The sequence below is a fragment of the Embiotoca jacksoni genome, unplaced genomic scaffold (genome assembly GCF_022577435.1).
Source record: "Embiotoca jacksoni isolate LCO1_2020_lvr unplaced genomic scaffold, fEmbJac1.0.p SCAF_1, whole genome shotgun sequence".
Classification (NCBI taxonomy): Eukaryota; Metazoa; Chordata; class Actinopteri; family Embiotocidae; genus Embiotoca; species Embiotoca jacksoni.
Window position 1 is genome coordinate 19,534,398 of NW_027185229.1, and position 27,949 is coordinate 19,562,346.

The window sequence follows — 27,949 nt, forward strand, 5'->3', positions numbered from 1 at the left end:
GAAACTTCTCAAAGTCAGTTTGAATAAGGAAACTGATAGTTAAATATGATCCATACTTATACTGATTTATGGTAATTCATTAAATATAATAATGTTACATCCCACATTTTGTTTGAAACATGATGTAAAATACACTTCATAAGGATCCCTTAAATTGGAGTTTGAAAGAATTGCAACATATTCAAAATGGCAATGTTTATGTTTTTCTGGCATAAATATTTACAATATTAGTATAGCATGCTACCATCCCTTACATTTATAAATTAAAAGTACAGCGGAGGCTAATGGGGTTAGTTTTGCATGTTCATAAACAAAAGTAATGGACAAAGTCAAACTTTTATCTTATATGAATGAAAGATCAGGGGATCAAGGTCCTAACAACTGATTCACAAAGACAAAAAATGATGGTAGTTCTGAAAACAAGATCTTACTAAACTTGTACGAAAAAGCTCCCAAATGGATTTGATTCTGTGAAAGGAGAAACTCAATGAATAAGACGTATGGCAGCCTATGGGAGGAGATGGAGGACATCAAAAAGAGGGCAGGAGAAGAGGCAAAGGATGGTAGGTTTTTTTTCTGAGTTTGAGGAGGCTGTCCCTAAATTGTTGAGCACATAAGAGGCTCCCTGTGTGAGACCCCTCTCAGCATTCAAGACCAGAGTGTGAGGGGATCCAACTATTGTGAGTTTCTCTGTGTGTTGTCTGCAGAGAGGGAGAGAGAGAGAGAGAAAGAAGAGAAAAGAGAGCAGCAGCAGCAGCACCAGCAGCAGCAGCAGCAGCAGCCTTCCCTTCTACTTAATATATTTGCTGCAGCTTCAATTCAGAGGTTTACTTTAAACTTATGAAAGCATTTCTATCCGCTGTTGCCTTTCAGCTCAGCAGAGCTCATCTTACTTCAAATCAACTCTCTTGTCTGTCACCCACCCCCCTTGCTGACTGCCAGCCTGACTTGCTTCCCGGGGGACTTAACGGGATCAGAAGAGCTTGCAGAGCGTTCATTAAGTGGTGGAGCGGTCAGAGGTAGCCAGAGTCATCATGGCCGTGTCCCAGGACCGGAGTGTGTGTTTGGGGCTCTGGGTGCTCCTTTTGCTTGGTGCAGGCATGGAGGAAGTTGTGGAGGGATGTAGCTGCCACCCAGCACACCCACAGCATCTCTTCTGCAGCGCTGAGATTGGTAAGTTATTGACCGGAGACTAATTTATGTTCACTCATATAAATGTTAAACATAAAGAATATAAAAGCTATTGCGTTTAATTATTGTAGAAAACAGATTTTAAGTTCTTCAGAGTGTGAATGTAAAAACAGAAAAGGGGTGTATAACTTTGAAATGTGATAAATGCTCCTCCATTTTAACTAATTGACTAATGATAAGGCTTATTAATAATTCAATTTTCTAAGAAGGCAAAAAAAATCAAATCCCCTGTGTGAACTCATCAATAGAGCTGCATGGCTGAGCTATTTACACAACAACAATGTTTACAGATTCATACAAATGATCAGTTTAATTCTAAGCAATCTGACAGTAAAGCTCTATTATGGAAGCTAGTTGAAATATGAGTATGAGAGTGGAGTCAATATTAATTTGGAGGTGTGCATCTGTTATTTTTAAATGAAGTTAAAAAGTTTCATGGGCCTTGCAAACACATAGTTGTTCTATTACTGGCCTTTTTCTCCATCCTGCCATCTGTTTTTTAAGTAACATATTTGCATGGTCTTGCTCTAATTTACATAAAAACAAACCCTGAAAAAACAATCACCACTGAGTGGCCCCGGCCTACTTTCTATCTCTCTGTCTGTCTGGCTGTCTGTCTGGCTGTCTGTCGGGCTCTCTGCCTGTCTTCCTGCCCCCCCTCTACCCCTTCCCCCGTCCCCATCATCCAGTTCTTTCTCATCTAAGCACAGGCCAAAACCAACACTCTGCTCTGACTTTGAGTACTTGGCCCCAGAGTGTGGAAAGCTGGAGTATGTGCTCCTGTCAAAGGTTACACTCCAGCAGAGGAGAGGGAGAGGGAAAGAGAAAAGTAATTGCTTTTATTTAAGTCTTGTTTTCTAATTGGTTTGTATCTCCCTTCAGGTTTAGAGGGTCAGTGCTTTCAAAGTACTTCAAAAATGTGTCTCAGAATATAGTCAGTATGAAATGGAAGCTGAGACCTGTTTTCAAAACCACCAGGTCTAAAGCCAAATTAGATCTGGGTTATGGGAACACAATGAGAGTATTTGGGGCAATGTTTTTAGCACAGCGTTTTACGTATGAAATGTGCCATCCATGACAGAGATGGAGGTCCTGTAGGTTTGATTATTCTGTTTTCTCCAAAGTAAAATCTAGGGCTTTCCCATAAGCCTCCTACAAAAAAAGGGACTTCAAATGTTGGTGTTTTCTCTGTAACTTTAGTGCAAAAGAACAGGAATCAATGTCAATTCTTCCTTTGTAACTTTTCAGAATAAAGCAAATTAAACCAAATTAAATAGGTGCATGTAAGTGTTAGAAATTATAAATAGTTTTGATTAAAAAAAAAAACATGCAGCTTTGGAAAATTTCAATAAAGGTAAATAACAAAAAATAACCCTACTTAAAATAAGCTGTAACTCAAAACCATAAGTGCACAAGGTGGGATGGTGTTAAATAAAATCTATCGAAATTGTTAGTGTGAGCAGCAGTATTGGACAAATATGATAGAACAAGGAGAGTTTGTGCGCTATATGACCTGTTATGCGAGAGGCCCTCATTATTTTGGTTCCAGTTGCGCAGGCCATAGTGAACCGTGGCGCATGTTTGAATCTAGACATTAAAGGGTAGTTGTTGAGCTTACTATGAAGTACAATCATTCTTGTGCTACTGACATCAGTGAGAAACCATTCCAAAACCCTTTTGTTGACAAGACACAACAGAGATTCAAGCTTCTTGTTATTCTCATGTAATTTGTGTGGCTAATTGAAAAACGGAAATGATGTCTTTAAAACAAGCAGCAAACCTAACACTTTTGAACCACTGGATCCAAACAAAACGCTTTCAATTAACAGTTAACCCGCCCCAGAACAATGATTATCCGATCCTCGCTTAGCAGCCGTAAATGGGCACCGTCAGGCTTTCGATTTCTCCACATGATAAAGTGTGTTGTAAGAGCCGTATTTTCTTTTAGCCTTTCCAAAACCAAAACACAGAAGTGTGGCAAAAGTGTCAAGAATGGACATTTTGTGTTGTCTTTTAGGTTGCAAATATTAACCTGTTAGCCTACTCTTACTCTAGAGTTCAGTGTAATGTTAACGGCTCTGTCATGATTTGGGGAAGGTAACACTGTAGCAGGGGCAGCGTTACGTTCTCATACTTATACATAGCCCAAAAAAGAAATGTCAAATTTTGCAGTACAAAACAACTTTGTTCCGCCTCTTTTTGTATGATATCTTCCCCCAAAACAAACGGGGAGTTTTCAACCAGTTTAGGGTGGTGACAATGACGAGCTGGCTTGTATGCTATGACAAAATATGATGGCAAAATCAAGAGCTGTTGGCTGTTTTCTATAAGATCTAGGACCCATTTCTTTTTAATGCTTGAAAAATTAAAAAAAATTCAAGTGGTGCATATTAGTGTAAACTGCCTCCGTATGTTCTATGCGAGATCATAAAGCTTGACTGGCTGAACAGTAACTAAAGGGGGGGGGGGCGTTGACCTCTCGTTGCTTTGTAATTGGGTCCTAATTTCCTCTGGTTCTGCTTTGGGGGCTCTGATCTGTTTTTAGTTTTAAATGTATGAGTCCCTCTGAATGGATAAAGTCAGTGGTCCCCTTTCAGGTGGAACACACATTTCTGGACCCATGAATAACAAATAAGGAAAATCCCTCCTTTACCATGAGTGTTCAGAAGAAAACCTTTCATATGGTGGTGTCTGTAATTACACTGTCCTGGTTGTTTTCTAAGCGTGAGCTGGTGGTGGCCTTTAGTTGACCTGACAGTGCTGTCAGAGTGGATCAACTCTTGGAATAAAGCAGTACATCTGAGTAATATCCCATCTGGACAAACCTTGGACGATACCCTGGCCAGGTTTGTGTATTTGACATTGTGTGTATGTGTGTGAGTGTGTGTTTGTTGGACAGAGGCCAAGCCGTGCCAACACAGCCTACTCCATCTCTCTCGCTTTCTTTCCCTCTCTCTCCCCACTTCATTTCCATGTCTATAGGCTTGGTCTAATGGTCTGCATACTAACAATATCAGTGTGAAAGCCTGCTGACAGTCCAGCTTTGTGAGCATGACAAGGGTGCCGATTCATCTGGGAGGGGGAAGTTACTTACTACATCAGTTCTCATGGTACAAGTTTGCAATATTTCTCTTGGGTTATGTAGCTGTGGTGCAGATGCAGAGCCACTTTCACTCTGCCTGTCTGTCCTTAATCCTGTTCATAACACAGCCGCAGCAACTGAAAGGAGTGGGTAACCCAGCCTGTGCAGTTCAAAGATGTCTGAATAGGAGGTAAACATTTCAGAGAATCGGGGCTAAGAGAATCATTTTAGGAGGAGACAACAAACCTGGAAGGTTTTGAACATGTAACCTATACAATAAATGTAATTTAAAACACTGTCCAAAAACTATTATGTCTGGAAGGGGATCCAACCTATATTTTTGTTTTGTTTTATCTGCCGAGAGCCGACAGTTTCTCAAAAAATGATTAAACCTACTGTAATGAATAGTGCCTGTAAAATTCCTGGGTAATTAGCCAATACAGCTTCTGTTTTTGCTCTGATACATGACCAAAACTCCCACTGCCAACTGTTTGATCCTTACACAGGGCACTGTTATGCCGTGGTGTATTACTTACCATTAATAGGCCACATAGACCCATTATTCAGCTCAGAATGGAAGATTTAAGTAGGACGGCTAATTTGCCAAAGCACTTCATCTACTTTGAGATATGTTTCTTCTTGCCAAAGGAAGTGCAGATCAAAGAGTTGAACTAACAAAGAGGCCAATAATATGATAGTCATCACTGGCAAGTATGGCATTTCTGTGTAGTGAGCGTGACTATCTTATTCAGTGGTGTAATCATAGCTAAGTACGTGGGTGTAGTGACGTTTTAAGGTTCAGTGATAGATGTGATGTTGCCCTGCACTTGCAGCTTCTTGCTTTAATACAGTTGACCAACAGTGAAAACGAAGTAAACTCCTAAGTAAATGTTTATGTAAGTAACAGTAAAAATATCCCAATGCAAAATTACTAGATTACAAATGGAGCTGCAATGATAAATCCTCATTTTTATAAACCAATATTGGCTGATATATGATAATTGTATTTTTTTTTTTTTTTTTTTTTTTTATAGTTTCTATATCTAAAATATCTATATCGAATAAACCTAAAATATACCGTATTGGTCAAGCTCCAACTAATCAATACTGTAGCCTTGCATGCAAAATTTTAGTTGACTGAAATACAAAAGTGTTGACATCAAAATGAACATTAGTATCAAAAGTACAATAACTCTTTCAGCTATAAACTATTGATTCATGCAACTTTAACCAGCATTTTAATTTGTAGTAAAGTAGTGAAAACTACTACAACCTATTATTATACTCGTATCACTTAATATTTTAGGCAGTGAAATGTTTACGATAGTCTACAGTATGTTTAGCGTGTAAAACTCGACCTGCAAAGTTATCAAAATCTGTATCTGTTAAATATATGCAATAAGCATTTCAATCAAACAGCACAAAATAAGTATAAAGCGGTGCAAAAATGTTAATACTCGTGCAGTAGAAACACCTCAGAATTGTACTAATGTATGGGAGGTTACAGCTGCATTTTGATAATACCTTACTGATTCTAAAGTGTACCAACAAATTAATCAAACTGAGCTCTACTTATTTGCAGCCGTTTTTTCAGGTCGCAGCTGCACATGTGTGTGCATGTGACCTTATACACAGGTTTGTCCTTATGAGATCAAACATTGTATAGCTACAACAGCACTGTATTAATCTACTGTAGGAGGCAGGTCTAATGTTTTCAAATGCCACACTCTATTTGAGCCTCAGGCAGTATATCAGAGTTATTGTAAACAGGCATCTAAAACTGTGCTTTCTGACATTCTCTACAAAGTGTCCGTGCCTGGACCAGCTGTCTCACTGCAGGCAATGCAATGCACCCTGATTTACTGTAACACTTCTATCTTCCTGCATGTTTAACAAATAATAAAAAAAAAAAAATAAGGCTCCCTTTCTCCTGAGCCAATTTCACAGAACACGCTGAGCTCCTCCTCCTCCTCTTACCAGCACACAAAACCGTGGCGTAGTTATGTGATGAGTGAAAAGGAAAAACAAGGGGGTGGTTTGCTTAGCTGTGCATGAGGTTCACACTTTCTCTCCCCTCACTCTCTCTAATACTGTTGCTTTTCTCTTTCTTTCATGGCTTTTACCACAATTACTCAATCCACTTCTGGCTCTCTGCTTCTTCCCTTCTCTTTCTCCATCTCACTTTGGGGCAGCTACAGGGAACTGCTTTTTCTCTTTTACAGAGGAAGATGTGGAAGATAGGGGAATGACATTTACTTTACGTAGCACCAATAATGTGAATTACAGCAAATTCACCAAAAAAAACAACAAGTAAGAACATTACATTTATGTTATTAGTATACACACAATATACAGAAAACAAAATCAGCTATATGTTGACTGATAATGGAGGCAGATCTGGCCCATGAAATCCTTTTTGTAAAACTATGGGTCTTTAATTTCATACAGTGGAACCAGTAGACGGCTCATCGTTCGTATCTTGTCTGTTGATTTTGTTGGCTGAAATGATGCAGATTTTCTTCATTGCAGCTACCGAAGAAATGAGTTGGTTTGAAACTCTTTTTCAAGCAAATTTTTCTGTGTGCAGCTAACTCATTTTCAAATTAGAACTCCGTAAGGTCTTCAATGTGCTCTTGAATGATACATAAATAATAATCTGCTGAACGACTGAGGCTGAAGCTAAATGTCCCAGGAAAAAAAAAATCCAGCATCATCACCAGTTAATTATCTAAGCAGAAAATAAATGCTCTATTTAAAAAAAAAAATTATGGTTGTACTTTTCCATCAAGCGACAACCAACCACTTGTAACCTGTTGTTTTTGGTTAAATCTGATTTCGAAAACCCAAGGACACTACACCCTGCTTACAGATAGCAGAAACCTGACTACACCAAAGGCCTGTCAATCAAAGTGACATGCCCCCAAACATATAACTTTTTAAGGCCTATTAACGATGGGATTATTTCCAGATGGAATCCCGGAAGACCAATAACAAGGACATTTTGTGAATTACCTTAATGACTAAAGGAAAACATTTATTGGCTTGGTATTTCATGAAAGAAGTTGAATGGCAGTCTAAGGAGTCAGAGCCTTTTTGGAGCCAATCCCAAGCATAGTATTGCAGTTTAAGGAGTAAATCTAAGAAACTACGCCTACGTTTACATACAGTCTATGGTTTTCATGTTAGTGTTACAAGTTTAGCTCAGCAAAGAGTTTCATTTGACTTAATGTTTTAAATCAGTACAGGTCATTTTAGGTACCTTTAGTGGTACCACTGATTTTTAGCTGCAGAGGTAATGCAGCTACCAGCAGGACTTTTTCATGAGATTAACCTGAGAGTTACAATAGTAAAGCCAATTAAATTTGATTCATTTAGCCCCCGCAGTGTTATTAAAGCAATCAAATATTAGACAGTGAAATTAATTTGTCAGTTAACGTTATGGGAGACTTGAATTTAAAATATAGTTCTCTGGCAATGAAACCTACAATAATTAGGTTTGATTTGGCACAATGTCGGCCACTGACTGAGTAAAACCAACAACATTAATAATATTCTTTATTATAATGAATATTCTTAGAAGTTGTAAAATTAAAATGTACTCTGCAGTGTGTATGGTGGAGTACGTACTGTATACTGTATGTGTGTGTGTGTGTGTGTGTGTGTGTGTGTGTGTGTGTGTGTGTGTGTGTATGTGTAGTTGGGTAATGGGAATGAGCAAGCAGAGAGCTACTTGTTATTCCATGTGGGTTTTGATTTTCCTCCCAGAGGAGAAGAGGGACACATCCTGTATCACTACTGAGAGGGACTGATACACTGTCTGTGTGTGGAGAGTGACAGACAAGGATACAAAAGGAGGGAGGAGAAGGGATGGATATCTATCTATCTATCTATCTATCTATCTATCTATCTATCTATCTATCTATCTATCTATCTATCTATCTATCTATCTATCTATCTATCTATCTATCTATCTGTCTGTCTGTCTGTCTGTCTGTCTGTCTGTCTGTCTGTCTGTCTGTCTGTCTGTCTGTCTGTCTGTCTGTCTGTCTGTCTGTCTGTCTGTCTGTCTGTCTGTCTGTCTGTCTGTCTGTCTGTCTGTCTGTCTGTCTGTCTGTCTGTCTGTCTGTCTGTCTGTCTGTCTGTCTGTCTGTCTGTCTGTCTGTCTGTCTGTCTGTCTGTCTGTCTGTCTGTCTGTCTGTCTGTCTGTCTGTCTGTCTGTCTGTCTGTCTGTCTGTCTGTCTGTCTGTCTGTCTGTCTGTCTGTCTGTCTGTCTGTCTGTCTGTCTGTCTGTCTGTCTGTCTGTCTGTCTGTCTGTCTGTCTGTCTGTCTGTCTGTCTGTCTGTCTGTCTGTCTGTCTGTCTGTCTGTCTGTCTGTCTCCGGCCGCCGCCCATCCCTCCATTTATCCACCTAACATTTCAATTGATCTTAACCCTCCTTTCTTTTTTTTTCTTTTTTTCCCGCCCTCCCTTTGTTTCACAGTGATAAGGGCAAAGATCTCTGGGGAGAAGATTGTGTCGCCTAGCAACAGCTCCTCACCTTACATGAAGATGATCCAATACGAAATCAAAATGATCAAGGTGAGCTCCCTGCTGCTGGTGCAGATATAGAACACTTTTACTGTGTATGCTGCCGTATGATACATAGCTGTGCGGTTTATGTGGATGTTGTCTGCATGTCATCTGTCAGGGGAAGTACAAAAATTATAACTGGCCTCGCAGAGAGGCAGTTCAAACTTCCTTAAAGTCTGACAGGGCGGCACATACCCCAAACAACATCTACAACATCTGCGGTCTGATTTCCAACCTTTGTTTCATATTACATATCCCCCTCTGTCCTTGTTGCCTGTCCCTCTCAACACTATCAATTATCAAATAAAGGCAAAATGCCCCAAATAATGTGATAAAAAAAGGTTTAAAAAAATTATCCAAATTCTTGTATGTTTTGATCTCATGGTGTTACTAATGAATATTGAGCAAAAGTCTACTTTATATTATATAGTATAATATTATCTGCTTAATGTAAAAACTTGTATTTATTCATTTCCATATTTTGGAGTTGAGTTTTCTAAGACAATAAAACTCTCAACGCTATATGTTGGGAACATATAATATTCCTCCTTACAGTGTTGCTGCATATACTGTATTTAATTTCTCCCTGTATGTTTCTGCGTCCAGATGTTCAAAGGTTTTGACAAAGCCAAGGACATCCAGTATGTGTATACTCCTGTCTTCTCGTCACTGTGCGGAGTAAAACTGGACTCCAACAATAAAGCAGGGTATCTGCTCTCAGGTAAATTTTAAAATAACTGGGTTTTTATATTACTCTATTAGTAGCAAAAAGCAACAATTGGTACATCGGGATGGTTTTACTGGGAATATTAGAGTTTCCAGTGGCAGGATTTTCTTCTTATAAAATTGCTTTTCTATTTTTGGGAAATATTTGTTTTCATGCTGAACGTTATTAGAAGATTAACACTGCTTTCATGTCAGTTAGCTTTGCTTAAGCATAAAGACTGGTGAGAAGGGGAGGCAGCTACATCATGGTATTGATCTTCTCGTTTAACGCTCATAAGGAACTAAGCATGTTCAACAATTTCTTTTAACAAGCTCATTTGTTGTACATGTTGTAAAAATAATGCCCATAATTATAGCAGGCATAGTTGTATTGCTCAAACTGAGTTCTAACAGCTTTGAACTAATGTTTGCAATTATAGTTTTTGTTTATTGTTATCAGGAGTATAAGGATTTTGAAAGTGAAGCTTGTAAATACATCTACATAATGTGTTTTGCTGAATGCTGGTGCTGTGATGTCACTAAACAGGAAGTATGTGGAGTGATGGGAGGATTTCCATTGGCCAGTGTGACCTGGTAGAGTCTTGGGACAACTTATCACTGTCACAAAAGAAGAATCTCAACTATAGATACCAGATGGGCTGTGAGTGCAGAGTGAGTAAGGACTGTTCACTCTCTTTTTATACACGTTTATCTTTCTCACGCTTTTGAGAGGTCTACTCTCAAGCTCTGACTACAGAAACAAAATAACAACTGTGACAGCAAAATGCTCTCACTTCTCATCTTTTACTCTGCCTCAGATCTTCTTTTTCTATTTTGGTCTGAACATTTTCAAAGCATCTGATTATTTTTTTCCAACCAACACTTCTTTATAGCATCATGTGTTAAGAGAACAGCCCAGTATCACAACAAAGCATGTGATAAACCTGTCAGTCCACTAAAGTATACTGCTTCAGTGTTATATTTTGCCTCAACTACGCGTGAAAATGTAAAGAGTCGAAGAAGGAGGTCATGTGTTGAAGTACACATAGTGATAAAGGCTGTGTTCCCAATGGCATACTTTCCTTAGTACACTAACAAATAGAACTCTTACAAGTTAGGAATCCTACTTGGGTAGTATTTGAATTTTGACAGGGAAGTGTTGTCTCAAATCACACACTGCCATTCTGCACTGACCGGAAATAACAGTTTGAAAGCATTTGAAAGCATCACTCACCAACACATCTGCCGGCTTTATTTATTTTACGCAGACATTAACGTGTTTTTGTGCCCTATGTTTAACACAGGCAATTAACACACTGATGCCTTTCATCCAACAGCAGTATGGTGGTGAAAAATAAACACTTTTGTGCAGTGTTCTGCAACAGCTGCAGCTGTCTCTGCAGCGTAACCAATATGGCGATTGTTGAGTGTGAAAGTGTCCAGCGCTACACTCTACACACCATTTTGAGTGCATCTTCTGGGTACTTGGGTAGTGCAGTGCATGTTACCATACTTGACAGAGTGAACGTAATTATGCCCTTAGAATAGTTAGTTAGTACGTAAGTACCCCATTTGGAACACAGTGAAAGTCAGAGTAGAAAGGAGGCCAGGGGTGGTTGGACTTGTGTTCGAGTCCATGAGAAAGCAAAAGTCAATGTGGATTTCTGTTAAGTAATGTAAGTAAGTAGCATACAAAACATAATATATTTAACGTATGCGAAGTAGTTTATGTCACCTAATAACATTGCTTATGTAAAATGACCCTTTTTAACCCGAACTGTGATCTTTCTAACCCTGATGATGTGGTTTTTGGGGCCTTCCTTTTCACGCCTCTTTGGCATGATATCCTCTAGTGGACTGAAAGGTGAATAACATGTTTTGGTATAACATCGGTTTGAGCACTATCCAAACCATCTATCTATTGTTCTTCCACTTCTTCTCCAACGTTCACCCAAAACTAGACTTTTATTCATAACACAGGGGAGACCTACTTCTGGAACGAAGACTGAGATGTGTGAATGAGTAAAGAAGTGACTAAATTATTCTTCTCTTATCAGATCAACACCTGTTACACAGTGCCGTGTGCATCGATAGGAGAAAATGAGTGCTTGTGGACGGACTGGCTGCTGGATAACAGCTTAAATGGGGAGCAGGCCCGGCAGTACGCCTGTATTCGCCGCTCCGACACAAGCTGTAGCTGGTACCGGGGTGGGCCTCCACCTGAGAAAGACTTCTTGGATATGACTGACCCTTGACTTGTAATTCTGACTTTCATTGTACTCCATCGGACTCCTGAAATGCCTCAAGAAAAAAGAAAACTGCTTTGGCTTGTGTAGTTTTAGATTAGGCGCACAAAATAGCAACTGATTTCATTGAAAAAATTGGCCAATTTCAGATTTGAGGGAGCATAACCTGACGCTGAGCTTCTGTTAGCAGAGTTCAGGTGGTTGCTACAGTAAAGCTTGAAAACATTTTCTAAACTGCAGGGGCTTTCGGCATTCCTCTGACTCATTTTTTCACTCTCACACTTTCCACTTCACTTGCCGTTTTCCACAAAGTAAGAATAGCAGCACACCATCCACTGCAAATCATTCACCCCAGAGCGAATCTTTAGTCTGATGATAAATGCACAACTGGAACAAAAATTGAAGACCTCAAATTTGTTTGCACTGCCACATTTTCCCCACAAAAAAAAAATGAATTTTTACCTTTATATATTATCACACAGCTGTCCCATGCAAATGAAAATACACTGTATATACAGTACTGTGTAAAAGTTTAAGGCACTAAAACTTAATGGTAATGCTTTTAAAAAATAACGTAATGAATTTATTTTTATTGAATTCACACAAAGTGCAGTAAAGAGAAGAAAATTATAAATAAGATCAGTGACTGGTGTGAGCACCCACTGCCTTTAAATTAGCACCAAATCTGCAAGGTACACTTGCACACAATATTTTAAGGTACATGACAGGAGGGTTGTTCAGAGCTTAGAAAACCTGCCACAATTCCTCTCCGTTTTTTCTGTCTCTTCATATAATCCTATATTACTATGTTTGGGGTCATCCTGCAATTTGGGTCCAAAATTGAAGGTATAATGTAATGAATACCAATCCTATGTGCCAAAAACCTTTGCAGTGTACCTTATACATAGAGAAAAGCAACACCAGATTCTCTCCAAATAACTATATTTTGATTAAATCTGACACAGGAATAAATCTATTAAATCTGACAGTAATTATACATGACCGTAACTCTTGTAAATCGAAATCACCACAGTTTTATCTCAGATTTATGAGACTGTAAATATTGTATTTCATTGTGAATTAACCCTTTAAAGGCTAACCAGATCTTCTCTTATAGCATAGACATTCTTATCTTGTGGTTTTGTGTGTTTAGTTTCCTTGGTTGAACTTGGTTGTACTATTTCCTGTGCCAAAAATCTAATCCAGCGCTTTAACAACAGCACTGCCACCTGTAGAAGCCAAGCCACCTCTCCTTAGAGGAAAAGATGTAACAGGACATGGTTCAATTCACTATTTTAACTCCTTAAAAACAGGAAGTGGATTCTCATCAATGTTTCAAACAAGATAGTACAATCTCTGGCACAAGACGTTAACCAACATGAAGAGAAATAACTGATATTGATGAATGAGCTACGATTAATTAATGATTTCAGTGTTGTCCAACATAATGACTCAGCATTTATTAAAAGACCTGAATCTGAATTGACCCCTGTCTTGTTACTGGATTACTTCACTGAAGTCATAGAGATTATGTGCATCATCCCTTGCTACTGTCATGCAGTAGTCAGTATGTCAAGATCATATCCAAGTCACGTTCAGCAGTAAAATATTTACATTTAATGCAGTAATTTGCCTCATTCATTGCAGACATATTGTCTATTTAAAAATGTCTTAATAGTTACCTGTAATTTTATGACTGGTATGATGACAATGCATAATAATTGTATGGCTTTAGTGAAGTGGTAAACAATTTCATTTTTGTTTTATACTGAAAGAATTGTTTGGGTTTGTATTTATGTCTCTGTTTCTGTCTGAATAGAGTTTTCTATTTCCATGTACCAAAAAAGATGTATATAAAATGTCTCAGTGAAACAGCGTGTCGCCGTCTCTTTATAAAAAAAAATGTCTTCAGTAGAAAGTACGACTCTTTACAAAACAAAGGTTGGGTGACATTAACATGAAAGCATGAACATATTTAATGAGGGTTTTTCTCAGCTTGCCAAGAGTTTCTGCTGTTACAGAATATCGGTAAAGAGGCAAAGTAATTTAAGCATGTCTCAATTTAAAAGCACTCTAGTGCAGAGCACAGAATATATTTATCATATCTTACCCAAAACCTCATAAATGCTTCAGTGAAAATAAAAGGTAAAATGCATGATGGGAATCGTAGAGTTACAGGTAAGAAGAAGGTTAATCTTTGTCATGAATCTACAGTAAAATACTTACCAAACCATTTTTTTTTTTTACACATTTTTCATCTGACTTTACAGTAGTTTAAATTTGGAACCTTTTTGGAAACCTCAACACATCTTAGTGTGAAATAATAATACTTACCTTATTCAAGACATAAAACATGAAAGCATGACACAGTAATGAAAATGAACTGAATTGGGGCTGTAGTTCTATTGTACATAATTATTAGAAAGGTATCATGTTCACACAACTTCACGTTAAATACATGTATTTACCAAATATTAAAGTGGTTTATGCCAGAAATATGGCAACACTGCAATTTAGAAAATAATTCTCTAATAAATGTGCATTTTTATTTTTATTGACATCCTCAAACCTAATTGACATACGACGTGTTATTCTGCTTTTAGAGCCTTGAGGCAAACAATACATTACTAAATATAGAAAATTATAAATCAATCTGTGAATCTTAAGATCATATTATTTTGTCAGTCATTGATGTTTCTAAGATGTGAGTGAGCTGCAGGGCTACAGGGTGTGTATTTAAAATAAAAGAAGTTTACCATATCTTTGTAGTTGGGGTAGAAGGTCTGATCAATGAGAGGAAACTTATCAAAACCCAACCTCTTCTGATTATTGATCAGCTGGGAAAACTGGAGGAGAGGAGAAGAATAGACAGAGAAAACGTTAAAGGTGAATCTACTGCAAATTAAACATGGGTAGCTGAATGAGTATAAAACCCAATGCTTATTTTAGTCAGAGATGTATATGCACAGTATTCATGTAGTAATAATTATAGTCATCATGTTTTTACTGTATAAACTGTGAATGAGCATGACAATTAGTGCTTCTAACGGACTGTATTAAATTGATTCTTTCCACATTTCTGCAATCTACAGTGAATCACATACTGTGTAGATTTTTGTCAGAGTAAATTTGTTTGGCTGAAATCACTTACAGCCCAGGGTTTGTCACAGAGGTTGTAGATGGAGTCCAGAGAGTTGACTGAAGGGATGCCTGCATACTGCAGACCGATGATCAAGTTCCTAAAATCCTCATTTTGGGCCATGCTGAAGGCGTGTTGGCGCACCAGGACGAAGTCAGGTCGGAATGACCTGGAGTCAGAAAAGAGAGAGTTGATTAAAATAAATATAAATTTCTGGACACTTTTACTGCACTTTCACATATAGGTCTGAACAAAGCTTGTGCAATCAGAGCCACAACAAAGATTAGAATCAGAGTCTGCTTTTGATTTTTTTTTAAGAAAAGTTTTTGGAGGCCAGATCTGCATTTTTGGATGGATGAAAGAGAAACGGCATTAAACAAAGGTCATGGTCCAGAGTAAAACCAACAAAGCCAAAGCAAAGTGAATGGTATAAAAATGTATCTATTCCACTTAGTTTCCAGGATGCTGTGGCAGGAAGGAAACAGTCAATTGGACTGTGAAAAAAGGACAATTAAGCACTTATATCTCTCCTCTAAGAATAGATTATCATCTGTGATGGCATCTTAATTAGAATCCTGTTTTGGATTGCTAAATCACATGAAAGGGGAACTTTCTTTGCTTGGATACTAAACACAAGAACAAATTAGGTGGCAAATGAAGCCTAAAGTAGGTATTTGATGTTACATTTATTTTCACATTGTATGTAAATAATTAACATAACAATTAGAACAGTATGCCCCTTTAAAATACATGACTTTATGATTTTTTTTTTTAAATGATTTTACCAGTGTGACTAAAATCTTGCAACATCCTCTTCTGTAACCGCAAACTTAAATGAGAAATTAGTTTTGCTTCAGTGTTGAGGCTCACCTTGGAAATTGTCAGATAATTCAAAATCAAATTTAACTTGTTTTTTTGTGTACGCTTGCGTTTCAAGCAGCGACCGTGGACAAAAACCTGAGGATCTGGGAGCGCTTTAATAAAGTCCAGAAGCAAATCTTAAGCCAAATGATAGATGACCTGTCATGTTTTAATGCATTACTTCCTAAGACAATAAGCAGATAACCGGGGGCAGTTGTAGAGATCATCAACTCACCACAAAAACCGCTCATAGTTTTATATGAAAGTGTCTCTCAAGAAGGCTGTTAAAATCTGTTTGAGCCTTCTGATGGTCAGGGTGCCTACAATGTAGGAGGTAGGTATCAATATCTTGTTTTCAGTGTTGAAAGTAACATTTAATCATAAAAAAAATGATGGATCAGTCTTACATTAGATCACATTCATCATTCAAATTGTTTTATTTAGTTCTTGTCATTAAACTTTCACCCCTAATTTTAACTACATACTATTATTTAACATGTGGGAATGTTTGTGCATTAGCCACAGTTATTACAAGCATTGAAATGTTTAATTAGAGCCATGCTATTGGTATTATACTGAAATCTAATTTTGTGTAGAAATGGATGGGCAGGGAGCAGCGTGAGCCTCCCCACATGTTTTGTCCTGCTGGGTAACCTCGTCACTGGCAGGTGAAACGAAGCTTCTGGTGACATGTATCTCACAGAGGTCTGTCTGCACTGCAGGCCAACAGCAGCGTTAGCAGTGACGAGGACTGCAGTGCAGAGGAATCGGGTATTCAACCACAAAGAGAAAAGGACAAATTATTGTTAATAAGTAAATACTGCTAAATGGCAGATGGGAAAATGTTCCCAGTTTGTGGTTTCATGCTCTACTTTAAAGCTCTTCATAGCTTAAAAAAAAAACTAAAACCACAGCACTGGAGCGATTGGAGGCAATTTGCGACCGGACAAGTAAGGTCAAAAACAATATTCAGTGCAGTTCAACTCAGTGGAAGGTTGACGGTGATAGGGCATGACTCCTGTTATTTTTCCTTTTGTCTCTGCAGGCTTGTTTGACAGCGAGGGAATGTGAGGAAAGGCAGAGAGGGAGGGGAGAGGTGTGAGAAACAAGACAGAGAAAGAGAGATGTAGAGTGGAGGGAGAGAAAAGAGACACAGAGCGAAAACTCTGGCGCAGTGTGACCACCACCAGCTCTTCATGCACCGAGAATACTAATCAGACACTCCAAGAAACTAAAAAGACTCTGGTGGAGAGGACACAGCAATTAATGTGACTGTAAGCTCTTCATTACTGGCAGAGGAGATCAACATGACTCTGGGTTATACCCTGATTTAGTGTTGCCAACAACGCCCCAGTCATCCTAACTAGCTTTCACTTTGGATTTTTCACTGTGCACTTGTGTGCCCCGAGCTTTATTTATAAACTCCAGTATGAACTGGAGCTTACAAAGGCCCATAAACTTTAAATGTGTGAGAAAGTCTGTGATTTTATTCTTCTTCATAAATGCCATGGTGAGTAAAAGGAAGTGAGACAACAAAGTCAACATGGCAACTATTTCCAATGGTCTCTTGAACTGTCTTCATGAATGTGTAAGGCTGAGCATATGGAAGCTCTCCGTGCATGCACCAAAGAGATTAGTTGCCCAACATGTTTACAGTCAGTCCAATCCAAAACACTTCAATGAGGCATACTGCTGGACTGACTGACATGTTACTTCACTGTGACATGAACATGAGCATTGTGTATGCACTGTTTACTCCTCTTGGATTTTTGTGAATTACTTTAGTTATCAGCTGTCTAAAGTAAGAAGCATTCAAAAAGGTGACTATAAGGAGTGGAGGGACATTATTCTGCTTTTTTTTTTTTATGGGATTTTGTGACACTAAAAATATCAAATAATTCCAGCCCTATTCCTTAAGAAAATGAAAAAAATAACCAGCTCAAAGTAGCATTTACAGGATTTGAATGGCATATTTAAGTTCTATAATTAAGTATGATTGTCCCTTCAGTAACAGTACATTTCTCTCTAATTTGACCAGGTTGTACATGTGTGTGGCTGACCATATGGAAGCTAACCATGCATGCATGCACCAAAGTGATCAGCAAATGTTCCACGAGGGCCTCTGAGCCAAAACCAGCAAGAGTCTGACTTCGGTCTTACAGCTCCAAATGTACATACTGTGTTTGAGGGACATTGCAAATAATTGTTCTCTTCTTGCTAAGTATTCTAGAGCTAGTTAATTATTTGCCATTGTTTTATTTGTTTATATTATTACTGAAAAAAACAAAAAGAAGACAGAAAGAAAGTAAATAAAGTTGATTTCTATAGCAACTTTTACAGATATAAAATCATAAAGTGCTTTACATCAATAAAGCAGCAACGCCAACAAGCAACACAAGACTGAACAGTTAAAATCACAGCAACAACAAACAAACGAGGACAGACAGACATTAGAACAAGCACAAAAGCTATAAAAAAAAAAAAAAAAAAAAAAAAAAAAAAAAACAGTTATAAAGATGTGCGAACCAAAACCATGTCTGAATAAAAATGTTTCAATTATCTTTTAAAATTAAAAAAAAAAATTAAAAAAATGCATGAACAAGGGGAGAGCGTTCCATAAATCAGGTGGGACAGCTTGAAAAGTCACCTCTGGTTTTAAAGCGGGTTTGAAGAACAGCCAGTAATTTTTGATTGCTGGCTGTCTGGATGAACAACAAAGGGGGAAATCAGAAATGTACTGGAGTGTAGTAGAGTTGTAGATTGTTTATTGACATGGTTAGAGTCTGAAAAAAGAAATAGATCTTCTTCAGGATGGAGGTTACTTAGCAACACAGTCATTGAGCAGTTAGCAAATCGCTGCTTTGACTTGAAATCGATGGACACTGTGTAATTACAGAGACAAATCTAGGTAGTTAGAAACGTCCAGGTCTAAAAACCGTGCATTGAACTCAGGCAGACAACAAAACGGACTGACGTTTATGTTGTGAACTCAATAAAAGTCTCCACTACAAGCTCATGTTTGGGTGAGGACGAGGTTCAGATACCACTTTGGAGGTCTATGAGGAGCTCTGGTGACAAAGAATAAAGCCTCTGTAACACATAGTCAGGACAGATTAGCGTGAATCATTCTGCGTTAGCCTGACTCCACATTATCTCCAGCAATTGTCACTGTTTATTGTATGTTTGTGTGCGAACATGTGCAGACCAGCCTCCTATAAAGCATAATTACAGGGCAGAGATGCTGATTATTGGACTGATGCTGCTGTCTTCATTTCCTGTTGGCTTTATTTGTTGCTTACCAGAAGGAGTTACAGCCTCGCCTAATGACTGCCAATCTTTAGCAAGGGCACTGCTGTCTGTGTCATTGTGGTTTGCGGTGTCTGTGTCTGTGTGATTGCAATGAGTTCGTATGTTTGTATGCAGATTCACTGTGCTGGTCTGTGGGTTCTGGTTGTGGTCATACGTCTCTGCCCTTTTTCCACTGATCAGAGATCCCAGTAAACCAGTCTGTTTGTAAATTTCCAAATGTTTTTCTGTCTGATCTCACAGAAAATGTGTGTTTGGATCGTCATTGATTGATGCATAAAAATGATAAAGCAGCACTTTGCTGGAGTTTGGAAAATGATGCAAGTCATTTGTGTGTTTGTACGCTCGTGAAGACCAAATGTTCTCCCAAGTGGGAACATTTTTATGAAGACTCATTTCAAGGGGAGGGTTTGGGTGTAGGGTCAGATTCATGGTCGAGGTTGGGTTTATTTTTCTTGGTTGAATTTAAGGCCCAAGCACCGATGGTGCGAAAACCCTATTGTTATTCAAGCGATTATTATTATTCTCCGTAAATAACTGCATTTTTGGCGGCTTTATCATATTCAAAAACTTATGAAAGTTGGTATGCGTGTGACTCCCGGCGAAAAATATCTTATTTTAGTGGAGTCGTGAGTGGGTATGGCCAAATGGCTCGCTAGCGCCCCCTAGAGAGATGCCCCGGTGGCTACATTTACCTACATGCACGAAAATCGGTAGACATGTGTATCACACCGTGACGTACAAAAAAGTTACATTGCAACAATACGTGTGAATTGCCAAAAATGGCTTCTAAATTCAAAATGGCGGACTTCCTGTTGAGTTGACGTAATGTACTTTAACAAACTCCTCCTCATGAAGACGCGGGTCAAGCCCCGCTCAAGGTAGTCCACACAGAGCGAGTCCTTCTAAGGGTAAGCCACACAGTTGCGGGTTTGCTGGTTTCAGGTTTGTCTTGTAAATGCAGTCATACTAATACCAAACCAAAGGTCAACAATAAAACAAAACAAAAACTCAAACAAAAATAAAAAGTCTATAACAAAAAATAAAGGGTGTCTTCTTGGATTTCTGTCCGAACTACCACAAACTTTATCCCCCAAAATCCCATTAATACATTTTAACGTATGATTTTTTTTTTTTTTTTTTCATAATTTGGACGACACAGTACTTTACTTACAAACTTTTCTTTTCATATTTCAGAAGTCATGCTTACACAGTGGTTGGAGCAGTTGCCTCACAGTGAGAAGTAACTGGGTTGGATCCCCACTTGAGGCATGAATGTCAGTTCAGAAAAAGGTCATCACTCATTGCATTATGTTTTGTTATTTAGTTAATAAGTAGTCCTCGGTTCTGGGATTGTAGATGACATGAATTTAACCTGATTAGTAGACTTTAACCTTCAAGAGCAACTTCAACCTGGCTTCAAAATTTCCATTTGTATTTGCCATATGTATTGTTTTAAAACTTTTTTTTAATAAATTTGCACTGCGTTTTCTTTGTGTTTTGGGTTTAATCTCAATACTAAAGTTAGGATAACTATGTTTTAACTGTCAGTGTAATCTCTGTGTGTGTGTGCGTGTGTGTGTGTGTGCGTGTGTGTGTGTGTGTGTGCTCACCTGACCACTTTGGTCCCGCCCCTGACGACCTGCATGTCCACATTACAGGTTCCATTTGAATGTGAGATGAGATTGACCTCTGAGAACTCGGCCTGCGAGGAAGGAAAGAGAACACAGGACAGTTTCATCAGTGACATCATGTTGATATACTGTAGCTGGCAAATGTGACATAAATATACATGACATTATAATAAATGGTTTGCTTTGCTTTTAATAACCAGCTGTAGAAACTTACATGAAACAGAATATAACAGGATTTCATTTTCTGTGTTCAAGGTTTTCGGGCAATAATGTTGTATAATAACAGCGACTTTCGCAACAGCCACATCATTCTTTTTTTATCACTTGAATTAATGACTCGGACTGGGATCAAAATAAATACTGAATCATTTTTTATTCTGACGATCGTCCTTTTGCAGAAGCAGTAAAACGAGATGAAAGGAAACACTTTAACACTGCACACTCTTTTGCAGCTGTTATTTGTTTGCATATTCTTGTTATATTATATTGCATTCATAAACCATATCGTTATTCTAGTAAAATAGTGCATGTAGCTGCAATTTGGTGTGGTTGAAAACGCAGTGAGGATTTCTCTGTGACTCATAGCTGCCGACTTCTGTCTCCACTGGTGTCTATTTCGTTTCTGTGGTGAGGCTTGAGGTTGTTATTGAACTGTCAACATCTATTAGGTGTGAAACTGTTTGTTGTGATGTGGTGTGCCTATTGTCGGGGACGACAACACGCAGTGCAAATGCAGTCACCAAATATTGCAAAATGGTTTGCTGGTTAGCCAATATGAAACCAATATGTTATGCTGCATTTAAAACTTGATGTAAAAACTTAACAAGTCACAGTCCCCACAGTATAATATTGTGAAAGGTTCTGGTGTAATTTTACAGTACTTGTGGTTTTGAATGTGTGGTCACACATTTATTCACAGTTACACATTCACAGCCCAAAAGAAAAGTTCTCTGAAGATGACAAATGTAAATGTTTGGAAAAGATAAATACAACCCTGTTACATATTTTCCTGTGTGAATGAAGACAAGAATTAAGCGTCGAGACATCGAAGCAGCTCTCAGGTGCTTTGAGCTGAAGGCTAACATCAGCAAATTAATATGCAAAGTGACAGTTCAGATAGGAGGATGTTTAGCAGGCAATATTTACCAGCTACACTATCATTTGTATACCCTTTAGGCATGCTGACATTTGCTTATTAAGATAACATAATTAGAGTAACATAAAGTACAGCTAAGGCTGGAGAGACTGTTGTTAGTTTTGTAGGTATAGAGAAAGCATTTAAACTGACCCTCTAAGGACCTAGAGTAAATATAGATATTTCAACATCAATAATATTGAATAGGATGTCAGTTCAAACTTTTCTGATCCATTTCGATCCTTTACAAATTATTCTGTGGCTTCATAGATGTATAAAAATCAATATTATACCTGCTCCACTTTGATATCATATTCTCCAAGGACCTTCTTTCCTCGAAACGCCTTGGCCCTGCAAGAGAAGAGAGGAGAGGAGGTTTAGTTTGTACACTCCAAACCTCTTAGTTGTCTATGCTGCCCTCTACTGGACAACACACGGCCTATAAAACAAATGAAAAACAGAAAATGGATGCCTGCTCGTGTACTTTAAATGGCCAAACTTTCTCAGCTATAAAGGAATGTTTATTAAAAATGAGCCCGTTGTAACAGCTTAGAAAGATGCAGCAGACAATTGTGGCTGTACCAAAAACTGAAATTAGTGTCATCACAATGACTGGTAACATTAAATTCTAATGCGGCTGCATGCATTCAATTTCATCTAACACTTTGAGTGATGGATGTATTCAATAAAAGCGAGGTTTGAAGTTGACTTTCTAATGTGTCGTCAGTCACTCGCTCAACAGTGATGTAGAAAACAGATAACAAGAAAACACACAGAGGCAGGCAGATGGAGAGCGGGCAGGCGAAGATAGACCGGCAGGGAGGATGGAATGAGACAAGCAGAGACGCTCACAGGCTGCCAGCCAAAACCCAAACAGACAAGATGCTCAGGACGTTTCATTATAAACTGCACCGTAAATGGATCACAGATGGTTTACCCTGCATCCATCATAGAAACCATGCACTGAAGCTAAATAAAGCAAAAACCAAGAACACGGAAGAGTTGAAGCCCTGAGTGGTACTTAAGTAGAGATAACTTTATACAAGTCCAATCTTGCCTCTCTTCTTTTCTCTATGTTGTTCATGTAGCAACTACGCCATAAAATACTTCACTTCAGAAAACACAATGATGCATAATACTGTTGACGTTCAGGCAACACAACCTCCCATCTAATCTCATTCGTATCTACAAAAAATGGAATCCTTCATCAAATTCATTCATCTTCAACAAACAGAATGCCTGCTTACCTACCTTACCTCCCATAATTTGACATTAATTCAGATTGCATCAGCACTCATGGTTCCTCTATGTGCTGCCAATTAAGTATGTTTGCAGGATTGCTTCCATAGGGTCTCACAGGACCTCGCATAGTGCAGCACCAAGGCATCTGGCTTGTTACCCTGGTTCATTAGGAGCCGACCATCTGTGAGAGAAACGCACTGAGGGTATCACGCCTTAGCTTCCACTAATCAATAACCAAGCCAGCAAAATGAATGACCTCACAGCTATAGCAATATATCTTTATCGGTCCTGCAAGGAGGTGTGATTTTTTTTCACAGTTTCTCCACACAATTTATTGAAAAATCAAGCATCTCTTGTCCCACTGTTGATGAATGGGTCTAAGAGCAGATGAGGCTCAAACTAAACAATAAAACATGCGATGCAAGGCCAACACAGTAATGGACAACAATAGCATCTTAGTGAAGGCTGATTTAGCCTCTAAATTTGACAAAACAAAACACACCATGTAAAAATCGGAATCCCAGCGGAGCTGTAATAAATATGAGTGGGTGCTTTCACAGGACAAAGGTGCTTCTAACAAAAACAACCTTTATATACATTTTTTTTTTTTATAAAAAGAGTTTGTTTAGGCCGACATCTGCAAAGTCGGTGGTCAATTACTGTAAAATGGCTGAAAATTCACTAGTGAGACATTGTCACCTTGTTAGGTGCCTTTTTACACATTAGTGGACATGGAGATCTGTTTTGGTCTGCCCTACCTCTTGAATGAAGAATCTGATATTTAGAAGCTAAATGATCCGCTGTGTTGTTCACCAGACAGTCTGTTGTTTGGTGTTTGGTAAGTAGTGGTATAGTACACTGGCTCTTTAGAGCGTTTTCACCTGCTGCTTACTACAGCTCAAAAAGAGATTTGCTGGCCAATGTGAAATTTCTTTTTAAATACATTACACAGATCTGCCATGTAAAGCATTTCAGCCAGACCAGAAGTGTACTTCTGACATGTAATATGCAAACCAGTGGTTTGTTACATCTGATCAGCACTTCTGCCAGGCTGCTTGATGTATGTTATGCAACACTCGTGCTTGATCTGCAGCTTAGTGTAGCTTAACACCAGGTTGAAAAGCAGTGGTTTTCTGTTCTACGTGGTAGGAAGAAGAGAGTTCAAAGGTTTGCTTTGTTGAACCTGGACACACGTCCACTAGTGGCATTAGATGGTCCTGGAGTACACCTGACGTCACTGCAGCCAGTCCAGCTGGACCACTGGAGGTCAGCAAAAAGACGACTCCGCAGGTGTTTCGTTACTTTTTGAACAGGAGCCACAGTTTATACCAAAGCTACTACACCGTATACTTCAACAGAGAAAAGGTAGAAAAACCTCTTCCCGGTGTCAACAGAGATGTACTACTGCTCAGGCCAAACTATCACATCACATTACTTGAAAAGTATCTTCTCTTTTATATCCATCCAACTCAGTTTTCTTCAGTGTGATGACATATACAACCTCACGGGAAGCTAACGTGACTTAGATTTTAGTTCTGCTAAGCCGACACATCAGGAAGTTGTGAACAACAAATCATCTCTGACAGGTTGTCCATAGGGTTTCCTTTATTCAATTTGTAGTTCACACGGGTGTCATAAAAGTAAACCTTGCTGAATGCAGTTCAGTTAAATTTAATAAGTACAGTGTTCCCCGAGGCAGACACCCACATGCTGTTTTGTTATAGTATGTTATTCAAGCCTTTATAAATGAGAGTGTACACTCTATTAAAGAACGCTGCAGCAGAAATCAACAATTAATTAAATGTCACCTAACAATACATTAATGACGATGACAAATTTTAGCTGTGTAGAAATAAGACTGGAACGATACCTGCAATTTAATCAAGACGACAAAAATCGCAGAAAATGAGAAACACGTGGTGTACAGCAATCACTAATGGTTCTGGGTAAAGTGAACAGGCTGGCATTGAAATACTGCAGCATTATGTTCCCATTATAATCTCTAAACATTTGGTAATTTTCCTATTATGGCATCTCTACTATCACTACATGACAAAAGCTGTGACGCAGGTTTCTGAATTAACAGGATACCACAGAAAAAACAGCATGACCAAACTCTGTGCTGGTCTAAATTCAACAGCTGAGCTCTGTTGTCTTCATTTTTCAGGGTCCTTCGATCGGATCCCACTTTCATTATTGATTTGTGGAGTCCAATGGTCAGAGAGAGCCCACAGAAATCCAACCTTTCAAAAAAAAGTCATGGTAATAGCTGAGAGGGAGATAGAAGGAGGGAAAGATGACAAAGCCAGATGAGGGAAAAGTACAAAGAAGATAAATAAGTGATATCAGCATTGCAAATGGAGATACAGAATGAAAAAAGATAATGTACAATAACTGCAGTTTGGAATCCTGCATCATTCTCAACATAGCTGTGTATTGTTCATTGCTTTCCAGTGGACACTAGATTCCTGATTTTAATTTTTTCTTCAATGAATCTGACCCAAATGCATCAATCAATGATTTATATGTATATGGACCGCTATTTTCAGTGTTCCCGGACGTCCTGCAACAACTCTCCTAAAATAAACACACGCATTTGATTGCTAAAAGGTTTTCAAATGGTCACAACAATCCTCCTCAAGCTATGTTTTACACGGCTTGAAGTCCTGTATCATATGATGGGGCTTTAGTTGAAAAGAAAAGATGCCATTATCAGGCTATAATGACTGCACCTGCTGCCCATGAAAGCATGATAAACATCACATTGTGACAGGAGATGTTCCTTCACACACTCTCCCACACTTCCTTGTTCTCTTTCTCCTCTTTTTCCCCATTCTCTGTCTCCTGTCACATCTTTAGTTCACATGTATATTTGTTTTCCACCCATCTACTTTTCCCTCCGTAGATTACGTTGATCGATTCAAAGTAAAGACACATTAATGGAATGTACGCATACAAATGAACCATGCATGATAAGCGACTGCATTTTAATGGGTTCAGTGAGACGAGACTAATCGTGCAGGCGCGTTGCTGTCGAAAATACATCCGTCTCTGGGAGCCTCATACTGGCATAACTGGCAAGATGGCAGAATTCAAAGAGTGAAGTGAAGCATTTGCACACACATTTGATGAAAACTAAACTGTGTAATAGCACATAGAGCTACAGAAGTAGTTACGACTTTGATGCAGTTCTCTAAAACCCCAAAAAGATATTATTTACGAAATGACGGTCATCCCTCTCTGGCCCAGCACACAATGGGGGTGTCAATGCAAGACGGTAACAGGTGGCCTTCTCTTCAAATGGATCCACAACAGTTGTGGATATTGTGTAAAAACAAGACACCGACTGTTGTGATGGAAGGGCACAAAATGCGTTCGACTCTGCTTGAGTGTGGTAGAAGATATTAGGTGCAAACAGACACTGTAAGTGCATGGAAATGGGAGTACAGTTGAAGGAAGCAGAAGTGGTGTGAACTGTGATGGCTGCAGACCAAGAATTTATTTTCTGTCTCTATGGAAACTTTCTAACATGTTGGACCTTACTGGAGGGGTATGGAGGCATCCTTGTCACTGGACATCATGAAGCTGCAGCTGCACTGAAGTATCCAAACACTTCAGTTGTACAAAGACAAGTGTTTTACTACTGATAACAGATAAAAACCCACCTGCTAAAATCATTGGCTAGGATCTGGATGTTGGAGTTAAGGAGAAAAGGCTGAAAACTCAAGCAATGCTGGAGCAAATACCAAAGATAACGCTGCGTTTGGATACATGTCAGTCGATATAAACAAAACTAGGAAATAAACATACAAACAACGTGTGTTTCTTCTTCCTTCCCATATTTACTTCTTTAACTGTCTCTTAATTATGTCATAATACATGTTTCTTCCCCATCACAACCTTGACTTGACTCTGTTTGATTTGTCATAATCTCACAATGCATGTTTCCAAGCTTGTTCTGTCACAACAAACCAGCCATCTGATAACACAGAGTAGTCGAGGGGACCACAGTAAATGGCTCAGGAACCAAACAAACGCACACTAAACGCTGAACATGAACAAATTTCAGTCTTTTTGTCTCTGAGCAGAGGGTCACTGTTCAAATTTGACATTTGTTGTTGAGCGTCGGCGAGCATCACTGAGCCTTCATGCACATTATATGCGTGTTACGATTGATCAGCAGAACCAGAGTTCCGATTGGCTGCACACACTGAACACGCACAGCATACAAAGCTTCAAATCATCGGTATTGGCTAATGCATTCTTGCCTGAGGTGAAGATGTCACTTAAATTATTCAGCCGTAGCACAGGAGGCTGCAACACCTCCTGCTCCTATCCTCCCTCTCTGTGCCCTGCAGAAATGCTGGTATCCCCTGAGACTTCACCTCCCTCACTCATAAATGTGCCTAGTCAATGTGTCTGGCAAAAACTGTAAATTGTGGTTAGTACTGTGTGTCAGGGCAGCAGGTAATATGTCAGCATATTGGAAAAACACTGTCTTAAGTTAATTCAGTAGCTTTATATTAAGCCATACATAAGGACACCCTTTGACTCATGCACATCCCGTATGAGGACTTAATAAAATTCTACAGGATTAATCTCGTTCCCTCAGACCCAAAGGTGGATTCACTTTGACATTTATAACTGCAGACTTAATGGTTTATTAGTGAGTGTGTGACCCATGGGTATTGTAATTGTACATGCCGGCATTAGTTAATCCCGGTAACGCTCTGTTACTTTGATAAGTCTTGTGTTTGCTCCCTCTGCTGTCTTACCAGCGGCTGGTTTGTGTCTGTTTTTGTTTCTGAGGGTGATGTGTACAAACTGGGAAGCGTTAGC

General features: G+C 38.8%; 2 protein-coding genes across 3 annotated transcripts in view; one reads left to right on the forward strand and one right to left on the reverse strand.

Annotated features, from left to right (window-relative positions):
• The window catches only part of syn2b (synapsin IIb), a 78,141-nt gene that overhangs the window by 14,509 nt on the left and 35,683 nt on the right, over positions 1-27,949 (reverse strand). For both annotated transcript variants that reach the window (XR_011178123.1, XM_069146170.1), the window contains exons 2-5: positions 22,162-22,219; positions 20,713-20,804; positions 14,945-15,101; positions 14,550-14,639 (exon numbers count right to left, since the gene is read on the reverse strand). Coding sequence is in view for 1 of the 2 variants with exons in the window: in XM_069146170.1 (XP_069002271.1) it covers positions 14,550-14,639; positions 14,945-15,101; positions 20,713-20,804; positions 22,162-22,219 (397 nt within the window). In the remaining variant the exon portion in view is untranslated. The remainder of the gene's footprint in view (positions 1-14,549; positions 14,640-14,944; positions 15,102-20,712; positions 20,805-22,161; positions 22,220-27,949) is intronic.
• LOC138196296 (metalloproteinase inhibitor 4-like) lies at positions 651-13,665 on the forward strand. Its single transcript, XM_069146197.1, has 6 exons — positions 651-825; positions 943-1,173; positions 8,754-8,851; positions 9,449-9,563; positions 10,095-10,219; positions 11,605-13,665. Exons 2-6 carry the CDS (start codon positions 1,035-1,037, stop codon positions 11,800-11,802), a joined length of 675 nt encoding a protein of 224 aa, XP_069002298.1. The 5' UTR covers positions 651-825; positions 943-1,034; the 3' UTR covers positions 11,803-13,665.